The 25841-nt window shown below is 32.2% G+C and overlaps 1 protein-coding gene across 1 annotated transcript in view; it reads right to left on the reverse strand.

Moving 5' to 3' along the window:
* nAChRalpha6 (nicotinic acetylcholine receptor alpha6) overlaps positions 1 to 25841 on the reverse strand; it is a gene marked incomplete at its 3' end in the record, with an annotated part of 178043 nt that overhangs the window by 72038 nt on the left and 80164 nt on the right. The window contains exon 3 of the mRNA XM_018510636.1: positions 22829 to 22873. Coding sequence (XP_018366138.1) covers positions 22829 to 22873 — 45 coding nt within the window. The remainder of the gene's footprint in view (positions 1 to 22828; positions 22874 to 25841) is intronic.

The raw sequence follows: 25841 nt of genomic DNA on the forward strand, positions 1-25841 counted from the left end.
CTGTTAATTTTTGCGACAATGGATCACTGGATACAAATGTACGCAGAGAAGGCGCGGTTCAATCAAAACTCGGTACTTTATACGAAACACAAAATATGTTTCACGTAGAAAAGGCTATAATACCGCAATTACGGTTACGCCTAAAACCGCGTTCTAGATAACTCGTATGTCCTTCATTAGAACTTTGTGAGCGTGAATTAGGGATAATTACTGTTGAAATTGTGACATTGCCGGTTGAGTGGCCCTGTAGGACAGTCTACAGGAAAGCGCTGCTACAGTTCAACAAAATTTTAGATGCACACGGTAATTAAGGATAATTGCTTGCGAAACGCTAACAGGATCTGTGAGGCATTCGGGACGTTGCGCGGACAGCTACGGGGCGTTTCTACGAAATTTTGGATGTGCGAAATTAGAGATAGTGGAGGAATCTCTGGCGAAACATTAAGCTGAAATAGATCTTATTTTTCGATCTTACATTATATACCCTATATTACGGTTAATATGAATCCAAATATAAATTATCGTCCTACGTAATATTAATCAAAACGTGCACGCAAAATGAACTAAAATATGTAATCGTTCGCAATTTGTGTAGCACATAAATCAAATAAAAAAATATCCTGTTTTTCGTTCAATTATTAGAATAACGAGGAAACAAAAACGAGCTGTAAATATGAATCCAGCACGTTGCGAAGAAATGAGAGGGAGAAGTAAAGAGAAGCCAATACCTTCAATATAATATTAAATAGTTAAATAATTCACTCAGCGAGAGAGAGAGAAACGATATTGTAACTTCAATTATATACTACGAGGTGGCAGCTGCTTATTTGAATACCGACGAAATTGCGAATGCACCGACGAGAGACGAGAGAACACGAAGGGGATCGGAGAGAGTTTGCATCTAAGCTTTTCAGAGCTATCGGTCTCGAGCTCTGGTCTAACGAAGGATTTCCGTGGACGACAATGGCGTGATAATTGGCGTCTTTACGTTGACCCTCCAGCATGAGAGTGTCACCGACTGCACTTTCGCCATATAGAGTAATACGGAATCGCATAAAGTCTACCCCGTTAAACGCTTCTCCATCGAGACTATTCAAATTGCATTTGAACACGTCTGAATCAACGCTAGTTATTTACTACGTAAATGCTTTTACTTAATTAGCATATGTCTTAGGGCGTTCACAGTGCCGTTTATTTATCCACACAGGCAAATAATTAATTCCGCTATAAATCGCATTTCCGGGAGCGGACGGTTTAATTTCGCGTCGGATGAATTCGCGATAGTTTAATCGAGATCGTTATTCTAGAGCAAATGTGCGAATTTCAAAAATATAAAATGTGAACAAATTTAAATAAGATTTTTCGAAATTACAAACGTCCGTAAAAAGCCAATTAAATCCCTTGCGACAAAAAGTTGTAGCCATTTACATGTTTTGTTATTTCATTATGTCGATAGTAACACTAAGAAAACGTGTGGAAATTTAGCTCATTATATGCAAAGCATTAATAGTATATAAATTGATAAGAAAAACGAGAAAGTATAGATATTAAAAATAGTTATGTAAATGCGATTTATTCGTACAGAACAAATAAGCGTTAGGAATATTCATAATATATGCTTATTTATATATTGTACGAATAAATATCATTTAATATCTATACTTTCTCGTTTCCTTAGCTAATTTATATTATTAATGCTTAATATTAACAAGTTCATGACACCTCTATCGAATCACTGAATTAATTACGTTCCAAGCGACGTGATCATCCCTTCCACGTAAATCATTTTCCACAAACAAATCGATTAGTTCCAGAACAATTTCAGAAATTAATTATGCACTGCAAATTTTTTGTCTCTCGGAGAAAATTATTAGGATTTGCCTTCCGAATACCTCTGTCCCGTTTTATTTTAATATTTTTATTTATCTTCACATTTAAACATAAATATATAATTGATTGTCGTGTAACTCATCAATCACGATTTCAAAACAGCCAATCGCAAGTAATTGTGACATAAACTTGAATGTTTAAACCGCGATTTTTGTCGGTCATACATAATAAGAATAGACTGCGCATTTCTATGAAGTTGCAACTATTGGTGAAAGAGGTAGCTTGAAACATATTCTCTTTCTTTAAAATATCAACTTGAAAAGACATGCTGATATATTCAATTCTTTCTAACGGAACACCGAAGCTAAAATCAGGGAATACGTAGTAGTCTACGTATTACGTTTATGGTGCCACCGAGAAGAAAGCATAGATATAAGAACGAAAACAAGCGAAATGGTCGGAAGTGCAAGCTCGTTCACTCGTGCGTTACATTCTTGTTTTCACTGGAGTGCAATCGTGCGCGCCTCACACTCCTATAATATAATGCATCAAAGTGTAACTATCTCAGGGAGTCATCGCTAGTATGCGAGAGAACTTTCGAATCGCGTAATATAATACATGCACAGAACATTTATGTGCGAAGCATTAATCTACAAAAGTAGAACTTTCACCATTGAGTGCGTATAAGATATGGAGGAGAGTTCGCTGCATATGGTAGCTTTCACGTCGAACTTCTTGGGAAAATCGAGCACGAACTGGCGTCCTTTCCCGTTTCTGTCAAAGGGAACGCTGTCTCGGATTTTTATGCGAACGGAGCCGAGGTCAAATTCTTTGTTGAAAATGTCATTGTACGTATCGTCTGTTTGTCTCTCGGACATCCCCTCCGTCCTATGGTATTCTTATGGATTGTACGTGAACCTTTCGCAAATCTGTCTTTTCCCTTTGCCGTCACGTTTCCTGAAGTACGGATAATAATACTTTCAGTTCCGTAGGACAAACATATCATGCGCATGTAAATGCAGTCATGCACAAGCCCTGACGCACCCCAAATTTTTTACATAGCACGCGGCCGCTTTTAACCTTTCGCGAAATGGATCACAAAAGCTATTTCGCTGAAAGTGTCATATTTCATCCTACTAAGTACCATATCTCGTTGTAGATTTTAATATGAAATTTAATTACAAAAAGGGAAATGTATGTATATGTATATTCATGAGAAATGAATTTTATTAATGTAAATAATTATTTACGAGTACAGCAATCATTTATATTTATATTCGCTCTGACGCGTTTAGATATAACGTGAAAAGCTTTATTTCAATACTTAAATTATATACCGAACTATATAGTAACTTCAAATTAAAATTCAAATTAACGCCGAAAAATTTAGAACTAAAAAACATGTTATATATGTATAAAATATGTAGCGACACTAGTAATTCTGCACTGATTATTCGACGATCGTTCAAAGCATCGGGAAAATGTTCGACGCTCCAATTTTAATCATTTTAAATGATTGTTCTCTTCGCTTTTAATTAATACCGTTAAATCGCCGAGTCGCGAAAGCTTCCGACTAGCAAAGTTGGCAAATTCGAAGTGAAATTCCACAATTTTAGAGATATCTCGAGTCTTCCTCTGTCGTAGAGAGTGACATGCCTCGTCAGGGTATATGTGTCTCTGATAATCTACAGCGACAATCACACAATGAGATTCATCCACGTGGAAAAATGACGGAACTATTCGCGAAGCGAATTCGACGAAAGTCTCTCGCGCAGAAATAAAGGCGGTAAAAGTCTCTCTGCCGCAGACGGTAGTTGCCTGCTGCGAGTTCATACCTGATGGTTTGAACAAAATTGGATGTGAATATGTTCTTCAGTTCATATGTGATCTTGTAAAAGTTTCGGTAAAAGTATAATAATATTATAGGGTATTCAAAAAATTTCTTTTTTACAGTGCAAATTTCTGTTATTTCATTAATAAATTTTAAGTTAATTTTTTTATTACATATTTTGTAAGATATCCTTCTTATTTTTTCTTAATTTTCAGTGGTGAATATTTCAGTAAAATTACGAAATTAAGATTCTATTACGATAAAGTTTATTTGAAATTGTCTGAAGATTTTTTAATTAACTCATTAACTTTCTCGCTTATTAAAAGAGCCAAAACTTAGCTTGTAAAAAAACCTTTAATTTCCATCATCCTGTAATTTAAGAAGCATTGAAGGCTTGATATTTCTGTAAAAAAAATGTGCAATTAAAAGAAAAGATGCGATTTTTAAATTTGCAACATATCTACATCGCAAGACTTTCGTCGGTTTTATCGAGCACTGAGTTTACCATCAATATCAAAAGAAAAGATTCAAACATCACATGAAGGAATAAGATATATTTTATCAACAAAAATCTTCATTAATTCCGTTTATCTATTTCCGTACAGCTTTATGCTCATTTAGTAAATGGTATTGCTTTCAGGAAAATACATTATTTTTAAAAGAGCAAGCATTACGTTATATCAAAACAACATATTCGCATCATTATAATGATTGTAATTTGTATCAATGACGATGAAGCTTTTTATCTTTTTTAATATCAATTTTTTTATACACTTCCATACTTTCAGAATATGTATGGCTAATTCGGTCATCTGATATTCAGGATGTATACATAATACGCGATACATATACATATATAGCGATCAGATGGTCTCTCTGTGGTTTCGGTCCTAAGAGTTCCTCATGACATCAAGAACCTCAATTGCAGGTCACAAATATAAGCGCGCATATGCACGTGTTTCTCTCGGCCAAAGAAAGAAGAATTGAAGGCAGATGAAGCCAGTTATAGTTATATGTTATATGTATAATAAGTAACTATTTATTAAAAATATTTTTATTTCTAAAAATTTTTATTATTAATTAGCTATTAATAACGGAAAAATGTAGATTTTTAAATATTTATTTATGCTGTACAGTGTTTATAGAAAATTATATAAATAATTATCTAGATGGCTTAATTTTATCTTTATCTAGATTATTAGAATTTATATTATCTTCATCTGTATCTTAAATAAAAGAACTGTTATCTTTTTCAAATTATTTTGGTGTGCAGCGAGTTTAGTATACACTCGGGTGTATACTATAATTTTAAAACATCTCTTTTCTTATAAGTCGTATTTTTATAATATGTTAATGCTGTGGATCAGTATTGTTTGGGATTTGTATAATTTTGAATATTAACTTGATGTGTGTCAAAAGAGAGGATGAATAAAACGACTAGATCTTGGCCTAAACGATAGAATCTTTCTTATGCATGTTTTCTTGTATTTTTTAATCATTTGCAAACATTTATTTCGAAAATTGCATTAAAAATAGCACAATTTTGTCGAAATCTGATCTTTGATTGCAATTTTCAACATTTTCCTATTAGCGTGAAATTAATGTTTGGGAACAATTCAGCACATCAAATGAAATAAAAAGAAACATGCATCTTTTATCTATTTAAAATAATTAAACTTTTATCTAGTTAAAATAAAACTATCTTTATCTTACCAATTGTAAGATACGTTTACGTGAAATTGATCTTATCTTTATCTAGATAATTTTGAGTCTGAGCGAAATGCTTATCGTACATACAAGTAAGTTTTAGAATTCGATAACAGTTCAAATTGTGTTAATACATCAAAGAGTCAAATGTCAATCAGGTTAATTGGAAGATACGATATACATCAGTTCTATTATTGGCATAACCTAATTATTGGCATAACTATATATATGCTTTCCTTATATCGAAGTGGTAATCCACAATCGGTACTGAATTTTCAGATCTTCATATTAGCACGAATTAGGAAGATCAAGTGAGACCTACTATTCTACATATTGTGTCTCGTAGGTAAATCTATGCTAATGCATGGAGATGGAGGAAGATTATGATGGATGTTTGTGATATGTGCATTTCTGCGTATGTGCGTGCATATGTGTCAGGGTACGCACTTCCAAGGATCGAGCGGGGGCAGTCAATTCTGGGCATGATAGAGTCAGGCCGGGGGCTGTAGGGTTAATGCGAGTGAGCGAATGCACTTTGCGGAGATTAGATAGATAGGAAGGACGCGATTCCGAGTAAACGTCGCTCTCGGTGTCCTTGTATGTATATTATATATATATATATATATATGGCGAACCGTAATCATCGTTAAACACTCTCGAATTTGAACTTGCGATTATCGCAATTGATTAAAGATGTATGCAGGCGTATACGTAAAGGTAGCATTCATCGACGAGCTACGCCCGTTTACGTATGTTTCGCAAATTGGAATTGCTTTGTATAGAAACATGTGCGAACACATGACAATGCCAGGCCATCGTTTTACGGTATCTCGTTATAATGAACGGTTTTGTTGCATCTATGTCGATACTTTCAATTTCCACATAATGACACGAGTACGCCAAGCTGGTCTGAAAAAAAATGGGAAGTAGTTGGAAAGACATTTTATCGAGAAAAATGTAACGCTGTAAGTTTTTTACTGTTTTCCGATTCTGCACTATTTTCGAATGCGGAACATTGCATGAACGAGAAATAAATGAAAAGCTATTATTGCACGTGATGGCTCTTTTGTTGTAATATATATAATTTCAGCGACGGATGGCCGATCGCCATCGATATCAGAAAATAGATTCGATTAATCGGAATTGCTATAAGTTTTCGTTCACGTGGAACTCCCACGAGACATTGCTTAGAAACACATAAATCAGCCTATCGCGTTAGTCCTTTGAAATCTCATGTGCACATCGGGATTACTTATAGCCTCTAAAAAACGGAAACAATATCAGAAAAAAATTAAATCCTTTAGAGAATATTTATATTAGACAATATTTATCTAATTGTTGATTAACGGGATTAATTAATTTGTTTCGGAATCAGTGTCGGTAGAAGTATACAATAGAGGAAAAGATGCTAATGCGAATCTCTGCTGCTAATGTGAATTCCACTTAAAATTTTATTGTAATTATTAAACACCATCTCTTGCAAAGAGACGGTTCTTAATTTTTGTTTAGACGAGTATCGAAGTTGTAAAACAATTGCCGCCACGACTGGCGCAATCTTTTTATTAACAACTGATGTTCGTTCATTTATAACGAAGTATATCAAAGTTTTTTTCATATGATTTTTAATGACAAGTTTAATGTAATTTCATGTTCGTAAGTAACAAGTTTATACTTAATTTTTAAAATGTCATTCTTTTATTTTGAAAAGATAAGTAAGCAGTTTAAATAACTACATTTTTACTGAGACATAATTTCTTCTGAGGGATATTGCAAAGAAATTGTTTTTCATTAAAAAGCTTTATGGTTAAATTTTCAAATAATTTTAAGAAGTCCCTAAAGATATCTGCAAAACGAGGAAGAAATGCTTGTGGACATTTACGAGGACAGGATCAACACAAGACTATTACGAGAAGAATGTATTCATGAAAAGGAACTTCTGAATCTAATAATATCTCAATACATTCAGAATTTTCTATGAATTCTAGCTATTTGGATTTCATGGAAAGTCCAAATAGACCTAAAGAAATCAGATTCTGTAAAAATATAAGGGGGGCTTACTTTATCATCACGTTCAGATAATTACATCAAAGTGTTTCTTTTTATTTAAACAATTTTTCCCATTTTGCAAACTGTCTTAATCATTTTAAGTATGTTTTATAATAAACTTCGATTGATAAATTATCATTTGCGATATAATTGATTTGAATACAACTAAAAAATAAAACAAAATGAGGGCCCACTTTTTTTTATTAATCTTTCGACTTTCATGTTAATGTTCCAATCGTAAGTTCCAAGGTGAAGTGAGCGGTTGACCCGAAAAATTTTTTATATAATAGCATGTTCATGACATTAAAAAATATATTAAAATGTAGTAAATAAACGTATCAGTGAGTAAATATAATACAATGTCATTAATTTTTTTTAGATTAATATATACTAAATATATAATAAATAATTATTATCGCTCTTGTACTATATACTCTATTTCTTGTACAATTGTTATTGCTCAACTCTGTAAATAATCTAAATGTTATTAAATTGATATTAATTTTTTAAATTGTAAAAATTAACTTTTTAAAGCAATTATAACATAATATTCCCAAGAGGGGGAGAGAGACTCGGGCCAGATAAATATGTTATAAATTTTTGAAAATTGTATGTATACATTTATTTGTCTCAAACAAAACCCTATGATACAAAAGTCAATTACAAAAATCCACAAAAATGATCAAAATCTTATGACAGAATTATTCTGAAAAGATCATTTTTAGGACAAACAGCTTGCTACACTTGGGAACTAAAAAGGTTAATTACACACCATAAAATGTTAATTACACACTCGTATATTTCACAAGTTGATTTATAACATAATTTTAACAATAATTTTTAATTAAATGTGTAATATTTTAAGAGAGATGTGAATAAAATTTGAATATAAAGCAATATTTATAAAAGAAATCAAAACAATCTTTGAGTATGATGTCATACAACGTATGCTTTCATATTGAAAACTGTATAAAATATAGAGAAAATTTTCTGCAAAGCAGAATATCTCAATCATCTTCTTTTCATCTTGTTGAAATTGAACATTAAGGAGCGTAATCAAGTTCTCGCCAAGCAAAGCTAGTAAAACTCTACCACAAATTCATCAAAGAATAAGTAGAAACGTGGTGAACGCGAGAGACGTTCCATGTAATCAACTGCAAGGAGTACGTGAGATTCATGTAGATACATGGTGTGTTCTCTGAAGACGCACGTTTAGTGTCTTTGCCGAGCTATAAACGTAATTCACCAGAGGTAGCAGTCGTTACAAAGAATCAAACGGAGTTATCCCTTAGTAAGCGAGTGATAAACGCATCTTTGCTGGTCGGCCGTTTATTATCAGTGTCCTCTGGGGCTGCTGAACAGCGTCGTCGATCGTTAACCGATAGTCGGATAAATAGGCTCGCGTCGACATAAACATGCTCCCATCAAGATCGGATTTTCACTATAAGTCTTATGTTTCGTTGGCTGGCACATAATGCTTTTTAGCGTTAACATGCAGAAATGCACAATCTATAAGATAATTTTGCAATCTTATCTTTTATTACCAGGTCAACATTATCAAGCACTGATATTCCAGACAAATATCTCTGTGTCATCGGATGAACGGCCGCTTGAAATAAAAACGGTTAACACACCAATTTAATCCTTTATATTCGGGATTGCTTCCATTAAAACTTTCATCAACCAAAGAGTTACATCCGTTATTAAAAAAATGGACGGTGATATTAAAAAAATAGTCGCTCGGTCGGGACTTTAATATTTGTGCCCGTCATTGTGTTTGCTTATTTGACAACCTAGCAAGCAGCTCAGCTGTCCATCATCCTCTATTCAGTCCTCCCTCTATACTCGTTATACTTCGCATCGTTGTGGCGGCAGAAATGCCCTAAAAATTTTGTTCATTCATTCGCAAATATTTTATTATTCATATCGCCGGAGAATATAAAATGTGCGCCTTCTAACGCAGAATTCCGGTTGTTACTCGTTACGAGCACCACGCGCGATATTACATCTCGCGTTCGACGCATCGTTCTGCGTATTGCGATATAAAAACTTTCTGCCATAAGCGATATAAATCTACGAAATATGCAAATTTTTGTCCAAGCAAAGCTTTGTCCACGTATATTCCATTTCCACACCAGAGAAACAGATGGTAATGCCGATGAGCTGACGATTTATATTTTATTCGTAAAATGTTTTCCGGTTACGCAGCAATACTTTATTGGAAGTATCGCGCCTTTACGCCGGACTTACTTCTGCTGTGAGATATAAAGGTACAACGAGAAATTATGTGCGTTATAAGTCAGACGCGAAGGGAATAAAGTTCTCAACAACAGCTATCGGCTGTCGGAAAGAATGGCGCGATAAACTGTGCCGGCGACACGTTAGATGCGAGAAAAATAAAAAAAATAAGAAGTAATTTTAAATGAAAATATATATTGTGGGCAAATTTTTACCGCTGCATCTGCCGATGAAAAAGAGGACTCTGCAGGAACTAGAGACTCAGGAAACTGCAGTGAACTGATAAATAACCGCCATGCTACTTAAACTTTTGTGCTTCAGGAGCAACAGATTTGCATATTCGCTGAATTTGTATACCTGTACTTTCATGTGAATATGTATGAACTGCTGTATTTATTTCCTTACACATCAAATAAACTTTAATCTACTTTATATTTTCCATACCATTATAATTAATTAAAAAGTTTTTGTCGTACACTTCTTCTTTTATTCTTTCATATATGTATTTCCTTTTTTTGTTTCTTATATTTCAGTGACAAATGTAATTATATAAAATAACCAATTGTAAGAGATATCTATTACATATATTTATGCAGGATGTTCCATAATGAGTTCCACAATCAGAAAAGGGACGATTCTACAAGGGAAAAAATAAGTTGATAACGTAAAACAAAAATTTTTTATATTACTATCACAAACATTTTTTATATCAATTTTTTATATTGTTATAGTTAAGTGCATACGTATCTGGTAAATATTTAAATCTCGATTTTTTTCGAAAACAAAACTCCATATAAAAAAAATTTTTTTCCACGTTTTTAACCTATTCTTTCATTTAAAATCACCTCTCTTCCCACCTGTATTAAGAGCTATGGAAAACTACATATATATGAATAATATACATTTATGTAGGCATATATGTATACGCATGTTATGTATATATATTATATATGAAAAGGAACGAGTCACGCATTTATCAAATTTCTCAGTTTTACCAAAAAACTGTTTGATTTTAGTTCCAATAAAAAAATAAAATTATTTTTAAAAATTTAAATATGATATTTAATATTTTTGAAATATTCTTGGTTTCTAAAAAGCTTTAGTTAAATAAAAAATTAAAAATTTGGATTCATATCTGTTTTACACTCAAAAAAATTAAAAATTTTATGGTACACTATTATAGATATATTTTATATATCTTAAATTATGATTCTCTTTAAGTTAAACACAATAATTATTTCTCTTTAGATTAAACACTATGACATAATTTACACAAAACAATTTCAGAAACATTAACAAAGTTCAAACGCTAACTATTAAAATATCTCTTCTGATTGCACTTCAAGTTTAACCATCGGTCATTTGAAAATCCCATCAAAAAAGCTTTTGACATGATACAGCATTCCATTTTTTCAAATCCTGAACTATATATAGGATGGAGTTGGTTAAGTCGTACCGACGGTTAAATCGTACCTTCATTGTATTTTCTAAACGAAACATTTTTTTTTAAAGATAATGACACTGATGTGACGCTGATAATATGGGTTAAAAACTATCATTTTTGTTTTGTCTTCGAGTCGTCTGATGTTTACGAGTGACATTCAAAATTGATTTTGTTCGGTGTCTGATCTAAGTTTTGGTACAATTTACCTAAGGTATTATCAGTACAAGATAGGTAATTGAATTATAGTGTTCTTCATGGTTATAATTGATATTTAAACTCTTTTCGAGAAAGTATAACATCAAATTAGCAAAATATTTATAAGTTATGTGGTTATTGGCAAATTTGTAAAAATAGAGGGAGTTGGGTAAATCGTACTTGTCGCTGGTCTTTATATTGTACCGGTACAATTTTCGCAAGTGACGCGAGCAATACTGGAGGTTACTATTATGATAAAAAAGGAACTAGGTGGTACAATTTAACGACCCGATCTTCAAATCGTACCGAAAGCTACTTTAGTACTTTTGTTACAATTTTGTTTAAACGTTAGGGGGTACGATATAGGCGACTTCCCCCTATATAAAATTTACATTAAAAATATATCAACTAAAGAGAAAAATCTTATCACCATTTTCCTGAATGCATTTTTCCAGAAAGATTGTTAGAATAATAGGTACATCTCGGAATAAAATTCAATTCGTCTTAAAGAATACGATATTGTTTATCTTTCTTGATTTTCCTTCACTAATTGTTAGGACCACCAGAATTCATGAAGCATTTGCGTAATAGCTAATCAAAAGTCCATCAAACGAACTTCCGACTTAATCGCTTACGGAATGAGTTTACTGTCGAGAAGACCGGCTCCGCGAACTCAGACAACCAAACACGAATAATAGGCAAAATAGTGGACAAATGTTATAATTGGGCCACTACAGCAAGAGGGAATTTGTGTAGCAACCAAGCGATAAGAATTTCTGTTAAAACCTGTTGCTGCGTTTACCTCAATACAATCATAGTCACCTTTCATTTTCGGCACCTTTTCTTATCGCGGGATCTTGAAAATGAATTCGATATCCAGCTCACGCTCGTATCTACCTATGTACCCGTAACCTACCTACCCACTTCTTGATTTATATTCCGGAACTCGCCAGCCTCGTGTTTGATGCTCTGACGCCCACACGCTGCGCCACGAAATGCACAGGAGAAAAACGATTTTCTATATTCGTTTTTTCGTTGGCCCGTAATTTAAAACTTTTGCCGTTTTCCAAACCACAATTTATATTCAAGCCATAGGATTTGAGTAAGAAGAATAACACGTATAGATATGTTCCAAATAAGACTTTGACATTCTAAAGTGGTCGATCCAATCATTCACGCTTTGCGCGTCATGGTATTTCCACGAACAAACGATACAGTCGGATTCGCGTGGGTGTATCCCTGCACAAACGCGAGAGCGAGTCGTAAAAGCATTTGATTCTGCGATGCTTTTACTTGGCGAGTCGCCATCGCGTAACGATACCTTGTAAGAAACTTTGCGGGTGCTCGGCGAGAGTATAAATTGATGCTCAGTTATGACTTAGCAGTTTTCTCGCTGCCACGTTTTACCGCGGTGAAAGGTAGATGAAGCAATTTCTTTTTCCTGATGGATTGAATCAGAACGATGCCGAAAGATCTTATCGTTGTTGCTTTCAAAGCTATTGATGTATACACACAGACAGCTCTTTTATATATCTAATAATTACATCGTGCATCGAAACTTTGAGATAAAGTTCTAAGATGTTCGTATGATGTTACATTAATATGAACTTTCTTACAGAAAAAAGACATAAAATAACAAGAGGAGGAAAAGAATGAATTGTATGTCATTTTAACCAATGACGAGCAATTTCTGGCAATAGTAAAGAGTGAATCTTATTGATGATACTGCAATTGAGAAGAGAGAAATATACCATTGTACACTTTATCACATCAGTAAAACGGAAAGGAAGTACTGGCCAGAGCGAGTCAGCAAAATGCTGAGCTGTCGTCTGTAACAGTGATTAATTGTTTGCGATTACGCATAACATTACGTAAGCGATGCGAGCTTAACGACAAACCGTAACAGTGCAATTTCGTGACACCCACGGCAGGCATATTTGATAATGCCGCAACAGGACGATGCCGTTAACACGACGTTAAAATTTATCGCCGGCTACGTGGAAATTGGCCAAGGGAATCGTTGGATGGATTAATGTATCACCGTTGTGACACTTAACGATTCAAATGCCGCGAAAACCATTAACGCATGCGAATTATTTCGCCTTGTAATGAGCATACGTAAATGTGTTGACTGTACTAAAGCGATATACCTACTGTCCCCATGAATATAAGTCGTGCAAATGTAATTATCACGTCGAATGTAGTGTGTTCCGAGTTCCTTTCATCTATTTATTTTTTAAATTCAATTTCTTGAACCAACTCTGGCTTAATTATTTAAGCTCTTTATATTAGTAACAATTTTTTCGAATTTATATTAGTAACAATTATTTTGAACAAATATCTTTCCAGTAATACGATAACGCTAGTAATTATATTAACTTGCAATGTACATTATTAATAGATTTAATAGAAATCACTCAAGATTTACGCCTATATATAAAAAATTGTAGATCTGTATTTTAATTTTATTCGTTGTATTTTGTTCGCTGTACAAAGAATTACCTTTTATAGCTTTTATTTTAATTTCGTTCGCCGTATTTTAACTCCAATTTCTTTTATGTCCGCATTTGACCTGTCTACCGCGAATTCTTTATGACTTATAAATTGAGAAAGATTCACACAAAGTAAAGGCTGACTATTAAGAACTGGAACTAAAATGTAGCGGTAAATTCTGTCCTCTTTTATCGTGCTCAAGGAATCACCTCTACTCTGACATTTATCTGACTAAAGGATGTGTATATATATATATATATGTGTGTGTATGTACATGTACTTTAAACCATGATAAATGAATCTAGGATTTTTACCGATCCTTTTCACGTCCTTTACTCAGAGGATCGCTATAATGTGATCGACGTCGTGTCTGCACCCGAGATTAAAAAGCTAAAATTACAATGCTGCGAGATAGCGGTTCCCGGATATTCCATTAATTTTCCTCTGCTTCTTTCATAATATCTTCTCGCGGTGATAAGTGTTACATACATTAGCAGAAAGAATATTAATGCTTATTATTCATTTAATTTAATGTTATACAAAATACTATGTACAAAAACTCAATCGGTGCTCAAGTTTTCACTTTATGTACATAGATGCGCGAATCTAGTTTTTTTAATTAAACAAAAGCCTTAAATAAAAAATCGGAAGAAATAGAGCAGTCAAAATGTTATGTATACATATAAAATTCGTTCCTTATTCCTCTATTCTTTAAGAATGTGTGTGTACTCTTTTAGATCATTCCTCTCTGTTTGAGTTCTGTCGTAATAGAGCGAAAGATCGTCATTTCAATTTTAGAACAGTTCTTCTACTTCACACAGAACATTCTTCTGCAATCGCATATCTATCTTGTGTGCAATCCGGTGTGAAGTATGAGTGCGCAACAAGGGGTCCAGTGAACCAAAATTGCTAGCTCTCGGCGCTGAATATCGAATGAACGCGGAGAGAAAGATGTCGGATGCTGCCGAGGTACAGGGCCCGATTGAAAGACTAGAATGGAAGAGGGATAATTATCGGCACTTTTGCGCGGTTTTCCCTGAGGGTCGCTTTCAGGGATTTCTCTTTTTTTTCACTGAGTCGTCCGCAAGGGCATTTATCAAGATAAACTTTGAAGCCGACCTACTGACAATTGATTTACCGACTCTAAAATTGGATCTCGGGATGGACTCGAACGGTCCATCAAAATCTCGATAAAGAGATGTACGATAGAGAAGAATAACAAAATTTGAATAAATTTTAACAATCGATAGAATATAACAATCGATAGATAAGTTAGAAATAAAATGTTATTTATCTGTGATATATTGTATTTATCATTAGAAACATAATAATCTAACTTATTATAAGAACAAAGGACTCTTAATTCAAACAACATATCAAGAGTACAGGGCACTTAAGAATCAAATATAAAGAGAAAATTATTTAAAATATATATAAAAACTCAAACCAGAAGTATATTTAATATAATATTTTATAAATAATTAAAAGTTTTATATATATATTTCATTATATATTTCGGTCTCACGATTGAGCCATTTTCAGATGTGATAGTTATATACAAACAGGTGATGTTATATTGGTTAAACGCAGAGTCGAAGAAATAGATAAAATAATAATCTAATTAATTTTATTCTAATTGAGTCATATTATATTATTTTTACGTTCTAATTAATATTGTTATTAGTGTCACATATTTCGCTAAACGTCATCACTTCTGCATATTTATGAATATAATATATTATTATATAATTATGATATTATCAAACTCTTGCACGGAAAAAACAATCATGGCTGAATTAACAACATATGTTTGATTAAGCAAATTTTAATAGAAGTACACAGAATTATCAATGATAATAATAAAATATTTTGGTATGCAACCAGAATGTTTAGATATAATACCAGTTAAACTTTGGTTAGCGCGTATATAATAATAATAATACCTAAATATCTGATAATTACAACTACAGAGGAAAAGAGCATGGTCGGATTAACGTGATATGTATGGTTAAATGAGTATTGGTAAAATTGCATTGGTAGAATTTCTAGTTATTATAATTAAATAATCTGGTATTTCAACTAAAAGTGTTGTTAATTTTCAAAATAACAACCATGGTTATCGTAACCAGAATATATACAATCAAAGTAGATTCTTCATCTTTCATGAACAGTCTAGTTATTGTATATGTATTTCAGGTTAATTCAACCATTTTTTTAAATGAGGATAACGATGCTTCTCTGCGCTTTTTGAAGTAAAAGGCATTTAAGACTATATCAATTAATGTAAAACATTACACGCTAACAAGCTCGCTATGTCCGTCTTCAAATTATAATCCAAGATTTAATTTAAGCTTACGAGCCACCCGTTTCATCTTCTCTCTTCTAATATATTATCTGAGTACTTCGCTTCAAGAATTATCCGCTCAATTTTCTAAGCATCTCTTTCCAAGCATTTAACTACGGGAATAAAGAGGCTTGACCGCAATTTTCCCACGAACTCGTTTGAAAGTTATCAACACGCAATCGGTGTTAATTAAACAATACAAATTATACTGATATTTCAAATAATTCGTATTGTTTAATTAAAAATTAAATTAAATTAAAAAATTTCATTACATTACATTATATAATATAATGTAATGAAATTTTTATGCATAGAAAAAAAACTGGTGCCGCTCAATGAGCGGAATGTCTAAAATCGACGCATAAGACAATTTTAAGATATCCTTCAGAGTTCTTTATGAAATATCTTAAAGCTGTCTAATGCGTCGATTTTAGACATTCTGCTCGTTGGGCGTGGCGATTCGTAGAAAACTTTATTGAGTCGACTTTATCGAATATTGTGCTACATGTGGTAGAAATTTCTTCATATAAATGCTCATATAAATTTACAGTGAAAATATAAATCCGTAGATAAATATTCAACGTGGATTAATTGCTCTTCCGCGCTATGAAACGCGGAGACATAACTAGCTGCTTCTACGTTCTCGGTTGCTCCCAACGAAGCGGTTGATCTAAAATGCCAGCGCAACGAGAGGCATGATGTAGCGACGGACGTTCCTCGTGCTGAAACGTGAGTGTCGCGACAACGTTCTCGACTCCGTACATTTTAGTGCTGCTACATCGTGCCAACACGCAAGCGACATGTTCGTACGTGATGATGTTACGTGTGGCAGTCTCCTCGCTTCCTCTCTTACCTTCTCTCTACGTCGGTCCTTTGTGCTCACACGCAAAGGCAACTGATATCGTCGGCGATCTCGTTCCCGGCGAGTCGAGGATGCACACGTGCAATTATTTGGACACTTTGTCGCCGCGTCGCAACTACGTTATTCCCGGCAATCGAGAACGCCGCTCGGAATCCCAACTTGTATATCTCGGCTCGCCGACAGTACGAAAAGTGCACTCATATCTTTTGCGTAGCTATTTGCCGCAAATGATACGTGAGGATATTGTGTTCCATAATTATTGTGTTACTTTTCTCAGTTACGTATAATAGAGAAGAATATATATATAACAAAATTATATATATATGTGTCTGTTACATCCCCGAGATACAGAAAGAATTTTTAATTTAAAAGCTACAAAAGTATCTTTAGAGAGAAATGTTCGAAGTGTTAATATACAGTCGGTTTAAAAAGTTTGGAGATTAGACTCAGGAAAAATCGAGAAACAAGCTATATAAATTTTATTAATAAAAACTTTCAACGTAGTCCCCTCCGACCTCAATAGACTGCTCAGAACGTTATTTAACCGTCAAAAGCTTTTACAGAAGTCATCTTCTGAAACAGCCTTCAATGCGTTCGTCATATTGAAATCTATTTCAAAGTCAATTTGTTTGAATGTTCAAAATATCATCGAAACTTCAAAATATCATCGTTCCCTTTTTTGCGTTTTTAACTTTGAAAGTTAAAGCCATCTGCATCAAAGAAAGTGACCAACACGTCCTAATTTTAGATTTTATGGCTTTCACTTTAATTAGTTTTGTTTTCTTTAAGATCAATTCTAGGTTGAATTTTGAAACACATTTTATTTCAAAATATGAATCTGAGACAATTTCTAAGTATGACTTTTGAAACAAAATTTTACAACAACTCGCTGTATTACAAAAACTTTTACAAGAGAAAAAATCTAACAAAATCCACACAGCCGTCTCGAAATATACTGTTGGCAGCGCCGTGAAAAAAATCGTACAAGTAGTCAAATATTGGTACTAAAAAGTTGTCGGAAAAATGGTATTACTTGTACATTCAGGGAAAAATTAATTTCGGAATTTTTTAAGTAAACCGTGTAAATAACGTAAATCTAATTTTTAGTCAATTTTATCTAAATAAAAAATTTTTAATATTAAAAATCAGTTACAATTTTGTTAAACAAGAAATAATTGTAACTTTGTTTACAATTTGTAGATTGTATAGGAAAAATAACGATATGTTTCTATTAAAGTGTTAAGATGATATTATTGCATGGCTGAAAATGATTGAAATTGATTTTACTTCGATGCAACAAATTTGGCTGCGTAAAAGATCATCATTCTTAAGGTGGAATATGAAATGACTCGTTAATATCGTGGAATGCTTGTACATAAATTTAATGTAGAAGTGAGCGAGATTACATTGAGCGTTAACTATGGCTTTAATGGTCATCAAGAAGTCCAATTTGCGATGCTAAAAGCTGGGACAAGTTTCTAAATCTTCACACAGTCCGTTATATACCAGTTTGGACTATTTAGTGGTCAGTGTTATAACAGAAAGAGAGTAATAAGAGTAATTTCAATTTTTAATCAGTTTTGTGTTATTACAATGAATCGGAAATAAAGGCCCTAAATGGTCAAGCTGGATCTTTAGTGCTGAAATAATTCTGTGTGAATTTATGTATTATATATCCAATTCTTCAAAAAGCGTATTTTCCCTTTAAATATATGTACTTACATATACATGAGTTATTACGAAGAATATTACTAAGGCCTTAGTGATCTAAAGTTTTAACTCTAAAGACTTAGGAGTTAACGCTCAAACGAAATGCAAAAGATCCAGGTTCGATCCCCAGCGCAGCGCAGCCGAGGTAATATTTTTCGTAATGAAGCTAGATGTTAATCAGCATCAAAATATTAAGATCAATTTAAAAATAAATTCGCATGTAATTATTTCAGCATTAAAAACCTAGCGTGACCGTTTAGCGTCTTTATTTCCGATTCGTTACATTTAGCGTCTTTATTTCCGTATAGTTACATCACGGTCTTATAAGACACTTTGTTTTGTGTTGTTATATATTTTATTGAAATGTTATAAGAAAACACTAAACACTATACTCTATATTATTTAAAAATTAAATTTTATAGTATGCTTATTTTTTTCCTTTTAAATTAATAATTACATTATTTATGTAAAAGTGTTTATAAAAGTCCAAATTATAAGTATTTCGTTAAAAAAGTAACATGTACGAAAATCTTGTGTTACATTAATTAAGGCCTATTTTCTTCTACGTAAAATTTACGTATCAATAACAATAGTATCACTCAATATCGATAGCGTTTTAGAATTAATTAAATTTATTTCTTTTGTTTATGTGTAATAGATAACTAATGTAATAGAACCAATATAAGAATCTTGTTAAAATGAGTATTATGTAAAGAAATTTTTGCTCTATTATGGTCGACATATTCGTTCATTATGTAGATTTGGAACATTGATTAATATTACCTCGATCTATACGCTACTCCAATATGAATTCGTGCGAGTAAAGTGTATTATATTATTAACCTATCCTCGAAACCGCGCAGCTGCGTATCGGCTATCTGTCAATAAATTATTCAACAAACTGAAAGAGTCCGGTTTGATAAATAACAAATTTTATAAAAGTGCTACTTGAACATCATGTTTTCTTATAGGTTTGCCAACACGCGTAGTTAAGATAGCGACTTATTAAGGGAAACGATGGTATTCAAAACAGATTATATATTATGTGTGTGTGTGTGTGTATATATTATATATATATATATTTCATTTATTTTCCTAATTACAAAAGATATTGCTTTATATGTAGATATATTCACATTCATCAACAGCAACAGGGAAGTAACTCTTGTGGAAACAAATTATTGAATTAGGAAAAAAAACTTGGAACGAATAGTATGCATTTTTCATTCGAATAGTTTTCCCAATTATTTTTGATAGTTTTTTTCGCGATTCTAATAATATTTTTCTATTATGAGACGTATTTTTATTTTCTATTATGAAACATAACACACCCGTTAAGTATGTTATATGTGCTCTTATAACATATACGAGGTTGCTATCAAGTACTGCTCTAAAATTCCATTTTGCTTAGTAAATTTGAAAGTTTTGATTGACTATCTTGAAGGCAGTTTACGTGATAAGTAATAGCTCGCTGTCTTACGTGACGAGACGAGGATGAATTTTTCATTTCAATTTAAGCTTTAATAATTTTAAAATTCGTACTGTCTACTTTTTACAGAATACATCTCCAGTATTATCGCATATGAAAATGGTTAAGATTTTAATTAGAATTAGTATCAATAATTTATTCCATATATAAAGATGTATAAAAGATTTATAAAATTAAAAGAATTAGGATTTAACGCTTCACAGCGCTAATGAATTGACAGTGAAGCGTCCTTTAAGCACTTTTCTCCCTTTTGATTCAATATTACCAAGAAGAACCTCACAGCTGTCTGTGATTTTTCAACTGTACTTTACTAGCAGATTGGTTCGAGCAAAAAGAGCAATGTCATAAAAAAGATACAATCAGAATCTACGAATAGAAGAAAAAAGAAAAAGAATCGAGAATGAAATGAAAAAAAGATGATGAAAGGTACACCAAGGTGGAAGCACACAAGAAGCAGAAAAGAGACATTTCTCTTCATCAAAAATCAATTCCTTAAAGATAATAAAGTGGCTATAAACTCAGAAGATAATATCGACATTACGTGATATACGAACGAGATAAAAATTATAGCGACGGGGAGACATTGGAGCGCCCCGTTGATATCATGAAATCCAAAATTAATTATAGCCAGTTATGTGTACCCAGCTTTTTTCAGGAATTTTCAGGAACCATGAACGAAACTGCGAAAAGTTCGCGATGAAAAAGTCGAGCCGGATTATCTCGCGACCGGCATAGACGCTAAACGCAAACACAGTAAATAATTAATCACCGTCCGCCAGCTGCATAAAAGATAATTTACTTTGCAGGCAGGCGGTTTAAGGCATCAGTGCGACCAAATGCTGCAGCCAAAGAAAGAGATAGCTAGACTACGTTTAAAGATATCGCGCGTTCGCGATGTTCATCAAACTAGTTTTCCGAAAACTCAAATGACGTGTATCATAAACGTGTGCCAACAATTCGTGGTTTTATTCTATTATGCCAGATGAAATTAAGACAAGCAACAACATTTCGATATGCCTCCCATCTCGCCGTCGAGAAAAACAAGTACAAGAAAAAGGACAAAGCGAAGAGAGAGAAAAATAGTGAGGGGATCGCGATTTCAGAGTACATCTTTCTGCTTTCTCGATTTTCTCGAACTCATCTCTATCGCGTCCTTATCTACAGCACCCTCCCTTAACCCGCCTGTTCTCACATTCTTACTCTCATGCTGTGCCTTTGCCTTTTTTTTGCACCCAAGGGAAACACGGAGCACCTTTTTAGGAAGATAAAGACGAAGCGGTTGTCTGGCGCGGATGCTCGCCTACGAAGCAGTCGATGCATAAGGAGACGAAACGACAATAGCAGCCGCTGCATTCTCGAGTTTCTGATCTACTGATTGCTCACTCACACGATCCGATTGGTAATATAGCGAAAGAATCTGTGAATTGATCTGCCGTATACGAGTTATTTATGCATAAAAGTGACGTGAGCGCACGGAAATCAATTCTCCAACTGTCATGAATTTAATCCTAAAATATTAATAACAATTGTTCCGCTTACACACAGTTTTTGTAATTAATATGAATAAAATAATAACGTTGACTATCGTATTTTTCTGTATTTTACATTAAGCATAATACCATATAAAAATTAAATACATTATTTAATATTAACATATTAGAATTAAAATTAAACTTTAAAACATTAATTTGAGAACTTTAAAATGATAAGTGCAGCTGCAGATACGAACACGACAAAAAAATTTCAATAAAACTCTTCCAATTTGATTTACAAGTCACCAATTTGACTCGTAAATGAAATAAAACATTTCTACACAAATATCTGACAAAATCGCTCAATTAAATATTTCTTAAAAATTTCGTTACAAAAAGCTAATTTTTTGTATTTTATGTGAATTGCATTTAGAATATAATTATTGAACCTAACCGGATATATCCACTTAAATTCTTTCCCTTTCATGCACGTTGCGACGGCAGATGTATTTTTTATCAGCGATATTACAACGCATTCTCGTAAATGGGAAGACCGCAAGCTATGGAAAAGTAACCGGTGTAGTTATTGATTTTCTGTTAACTGGCTATTTCGCCGAGAGAATTACCGCGAACGCATTTTCAACGTGTCATTTGCTCCAACGTAACATGAAGCTACGAGAAGATGCACAAAAGAATCTGTGCACGTAACCCTATTTATCGTTTACGTAATAATATATTCGCGTATATGTAGTTGCATAATTGAGAAAACGTATCTTTTCCAAAAGCTTAGAAACTTGCTTTGTCGACTAAGATTAATTCTTATATTTATTTTACCCAACAACCATTACAGGTACAAACATACCAGTCGTAAACATTGGTAATGGATAACATCCATTACAGTACTTTTCTCTTCTGTCAAGTATACAAACTTTTATCAAAGAGGCTTTTATTCAGCAAGAATTTCAAACAAACAATTTTACAAAAAAATGAATGTTATGCAAATAAATAACATTATGTTCTATATTTGTTGCCTAATTTTTAATGAAATCTTCTTTTAAAGTTTTTTAAAATATTCGAGCCTTAAAATTTTTAATAAATTAAATAAACAATTTTTTCTTATACGAATTAGTTGAACAAAGAAAAACAAAAAGACTTGATTGTACTCACCAGTTTCAACCACGCGTTGGTCGTAAGTATTTGGTTCTTTTCATCCTGCAAAAAACACAAAACATTATTACTTTATACAAGTACTACAAAAATTACGCGATACATGTATAGTGTTGTGTTGTATATAATTATAATTCAAGATATATAACATGTTTTATATATCATGATAATTTTCTTCATATTAAACTTAATAACTTTTAATTCAGTTGTAATATAAGGATAATAAGTTGCACATAATTACATTCTCTTTGTTAAGATAATATAATATTTATTCATTAATTTATGATTTATTTACTCATTTTTGTTACAGAACGTATAATTAATTTTTTACGATTTCCATTGTTTTTCTAACTTTACGTACTAATAATTATGTTTGTTGCATCGTTTTATTTTTTATTTAATAAATTGCTTATTTATTAAAACATTATTTCTAGTACAAACGATTCGTTCAATGATAATGCTATTAAAGCTAATCGATAAGTACATAAGAGTATATTGGAAAAAGAATCTGGTTGCATTAATCGGAATTATCGTGGAAAATAGACGAATCAGAATTTTATAGTTAAACCTATTATAATTCTAGTCGAGATAACCAGATGCCCAATTATCATGATCGCAATTTTGATTGATGTAATCAGAATCTTCTTAATTGTTAATTATAAATTTTTCTCAGTGTATATATATATATATATCTTTAAATATAACTCGTATCAAAACACATCCTATAGTTAGAGCAATTTCCATATGGAAAAGATGGCCATAAACTGTGATTTCTCCAATAATTGCTAAATAGTGCATTTTTATAGTCATTCTCAAAGATAATCAATATTTACAGTAGTTTATATGCGTGTACTATTCGAAACAACAATATTATGAATATTATGTAATATTTTTACTTTTGACTGTCTCTGAAAAGTTTTGAATGTGTCCACTAAAAGCTGCTATAACATCAAATAAATTATAGTTGAGCTATGTAATCGTCGTTACATATATAATAAAATACGTAAAAATACGTACATTGTAATGTGACCTATAATTTGTATTTTCATTTTTACTATTTATTTGTATTATACTATCACCATCTTTCCATCACAGTTCGAGAAAGATGGTCATTTACTAAGTAACACACACACACACATACACACACACACACACAATTTTTTTAAATTATAGAAATCTTTATTTGATTTCCTTAGTTTACAAGAATTTAATAATTTTTATGTTACTATTGCAATATAATTATATATATATATATATATTTGTATATTAAATATATGGAAATATAAATTTTATTTATTATTTTACAAAATGTTACACGTATCTTTAACATAAAAAAATATATATAAATATACCGTGATCAACTTTTTCTTAAAATTTAGGTAAAATCAACACGCATACATTATACTATTTTGATAATATTAAATTTCTGTTGTTTTCTTTTCAATTTCGATAGTATTTATTATTTTAAGCTTTAGTGAAGTTATATGTATACATCAAATACATTAAAAAATAACAAAAAAAATAATAGGACTAGAAACAAGACCATTATATAAACATCAACTAAATACGAAAGGCTCCACTTATTAAATATATATAAAAAAATATTAAATAATAAATATTACTTTTTTAATTTCTCCTATTAATAAACATTGTGAGCTATATCTCAGTAACAATGAGTTTGCGGACATATGTTCATATACATTTTTTTTCATGTTTAGTGTGGGGAAGCTTGACCCCGAAGTTTATTGCGCCCTTACTTTAGTTACACCCCGTATATGTACTTCAAATCAATTTATCTCAGAAATATGACTGAGCGCTGATTCGTTTCGAACTTTCAAAACACAATCAATCTGAATTAATAATAATCCTCTCTCAAATTTAATTAAAAGTGTCTTAAAACCTGTAAAAAAACTTATTGCGAAAATAAAAGTATGTTTTTTTTATTTTAAAAAACTATGGCCATCTTACCCGGGTTTACCCTATCTATCTCATTCACGTTGACGCGCAAACTCAGTCATACGTTTCACTCGATGCGAGCAAACAGTACATGCATATGGCAAATATTTATTCACAAAATGAGTTGGACGTGTGATTTAACTTCACTAGTGCGCGCTCGATAACATATATTATGCTCACGTAAAAAACTTTAAAAGCACTAACAAAATTTAATCATATTATTTGAATATTCATAAAGTATTTAATGTAAAATTTTAGTATAACAAATCAGATCAGAATTGTTGCAATTTAATATAGATATGAAACATAATTAGGAATAGTTGTATAATTAAATTAAAAGTTATTCATCATTAAGCAAAGACATAAATTAAAATTAGAAGCTATAAATTATATAAAATTGCTGTTATAAATAGAGAGATTTTCAAACAGAAAATATTTGATTATAATGTACGCGCTGAAGGTTTCTTTGCAGTGAGAAACCTTACAATTTCTTTATCCGGTCAGATTGCATATAAAATATGCGGCACTAAGAAAATCTGAAGGATCGTGGACAAAGGAAAAAGTAACGACAGGAAAATGCGATCCAATTGTAAGAGTTCCTGCTTAGAAAAAGATAACCAATAACGGTGAATTGCCGGCTGTAAATTTTCTCTCTGGTTTTAACCGAGTCGGTTGAAAAGAATCGTCCTCTCATACTGTGTTATCGAGAGTTTCGAAGTAATTTACAAAACAAAATAGTGTTTTCGGCATCGTTGCCGACAGACAAACTCCATATTCCTATAGGCACTCGCATTAATTGAATTCTCCGGGTGCGTTTCGCGTTACTGTACGATGTAAAACGAGAATAAATTGGTGAGTAGCTTTTGAGAAGATCGAAAAAAGTGAGCATGAGTGAGCAGTAAATATCTGAAAATTTTTTCTCGCAAAAAACGTATGAAATCGAAAAATAGTAGGATGCGGTTATAAGTTGTGCAGATGCGTTCTTCACATTGTTTGTTAATTTAATATCAAAATCTGCAGCTATATTTGACTAATATATTTAACTATACTAATAATT

The sequence above is a fragment of the Trachymyrmex cornetzi genome, unplaced genomic scaffold (assembly GCF_001594075.2).
Source record: "Trachymyrmex cornetzi isolate Tcor2-1 unplaced genomic scaffold, Tcor1.1 scaffold346, whole genome shotgun sequence".
Taxonomy (NCBI): domain Eukaryota; kingdom Metazoa; phylum Arthropoda; class Insecta; order Hymenoptera; family Formicidae; genus Trachymyrmex; species Trachymyrmex cornetzi.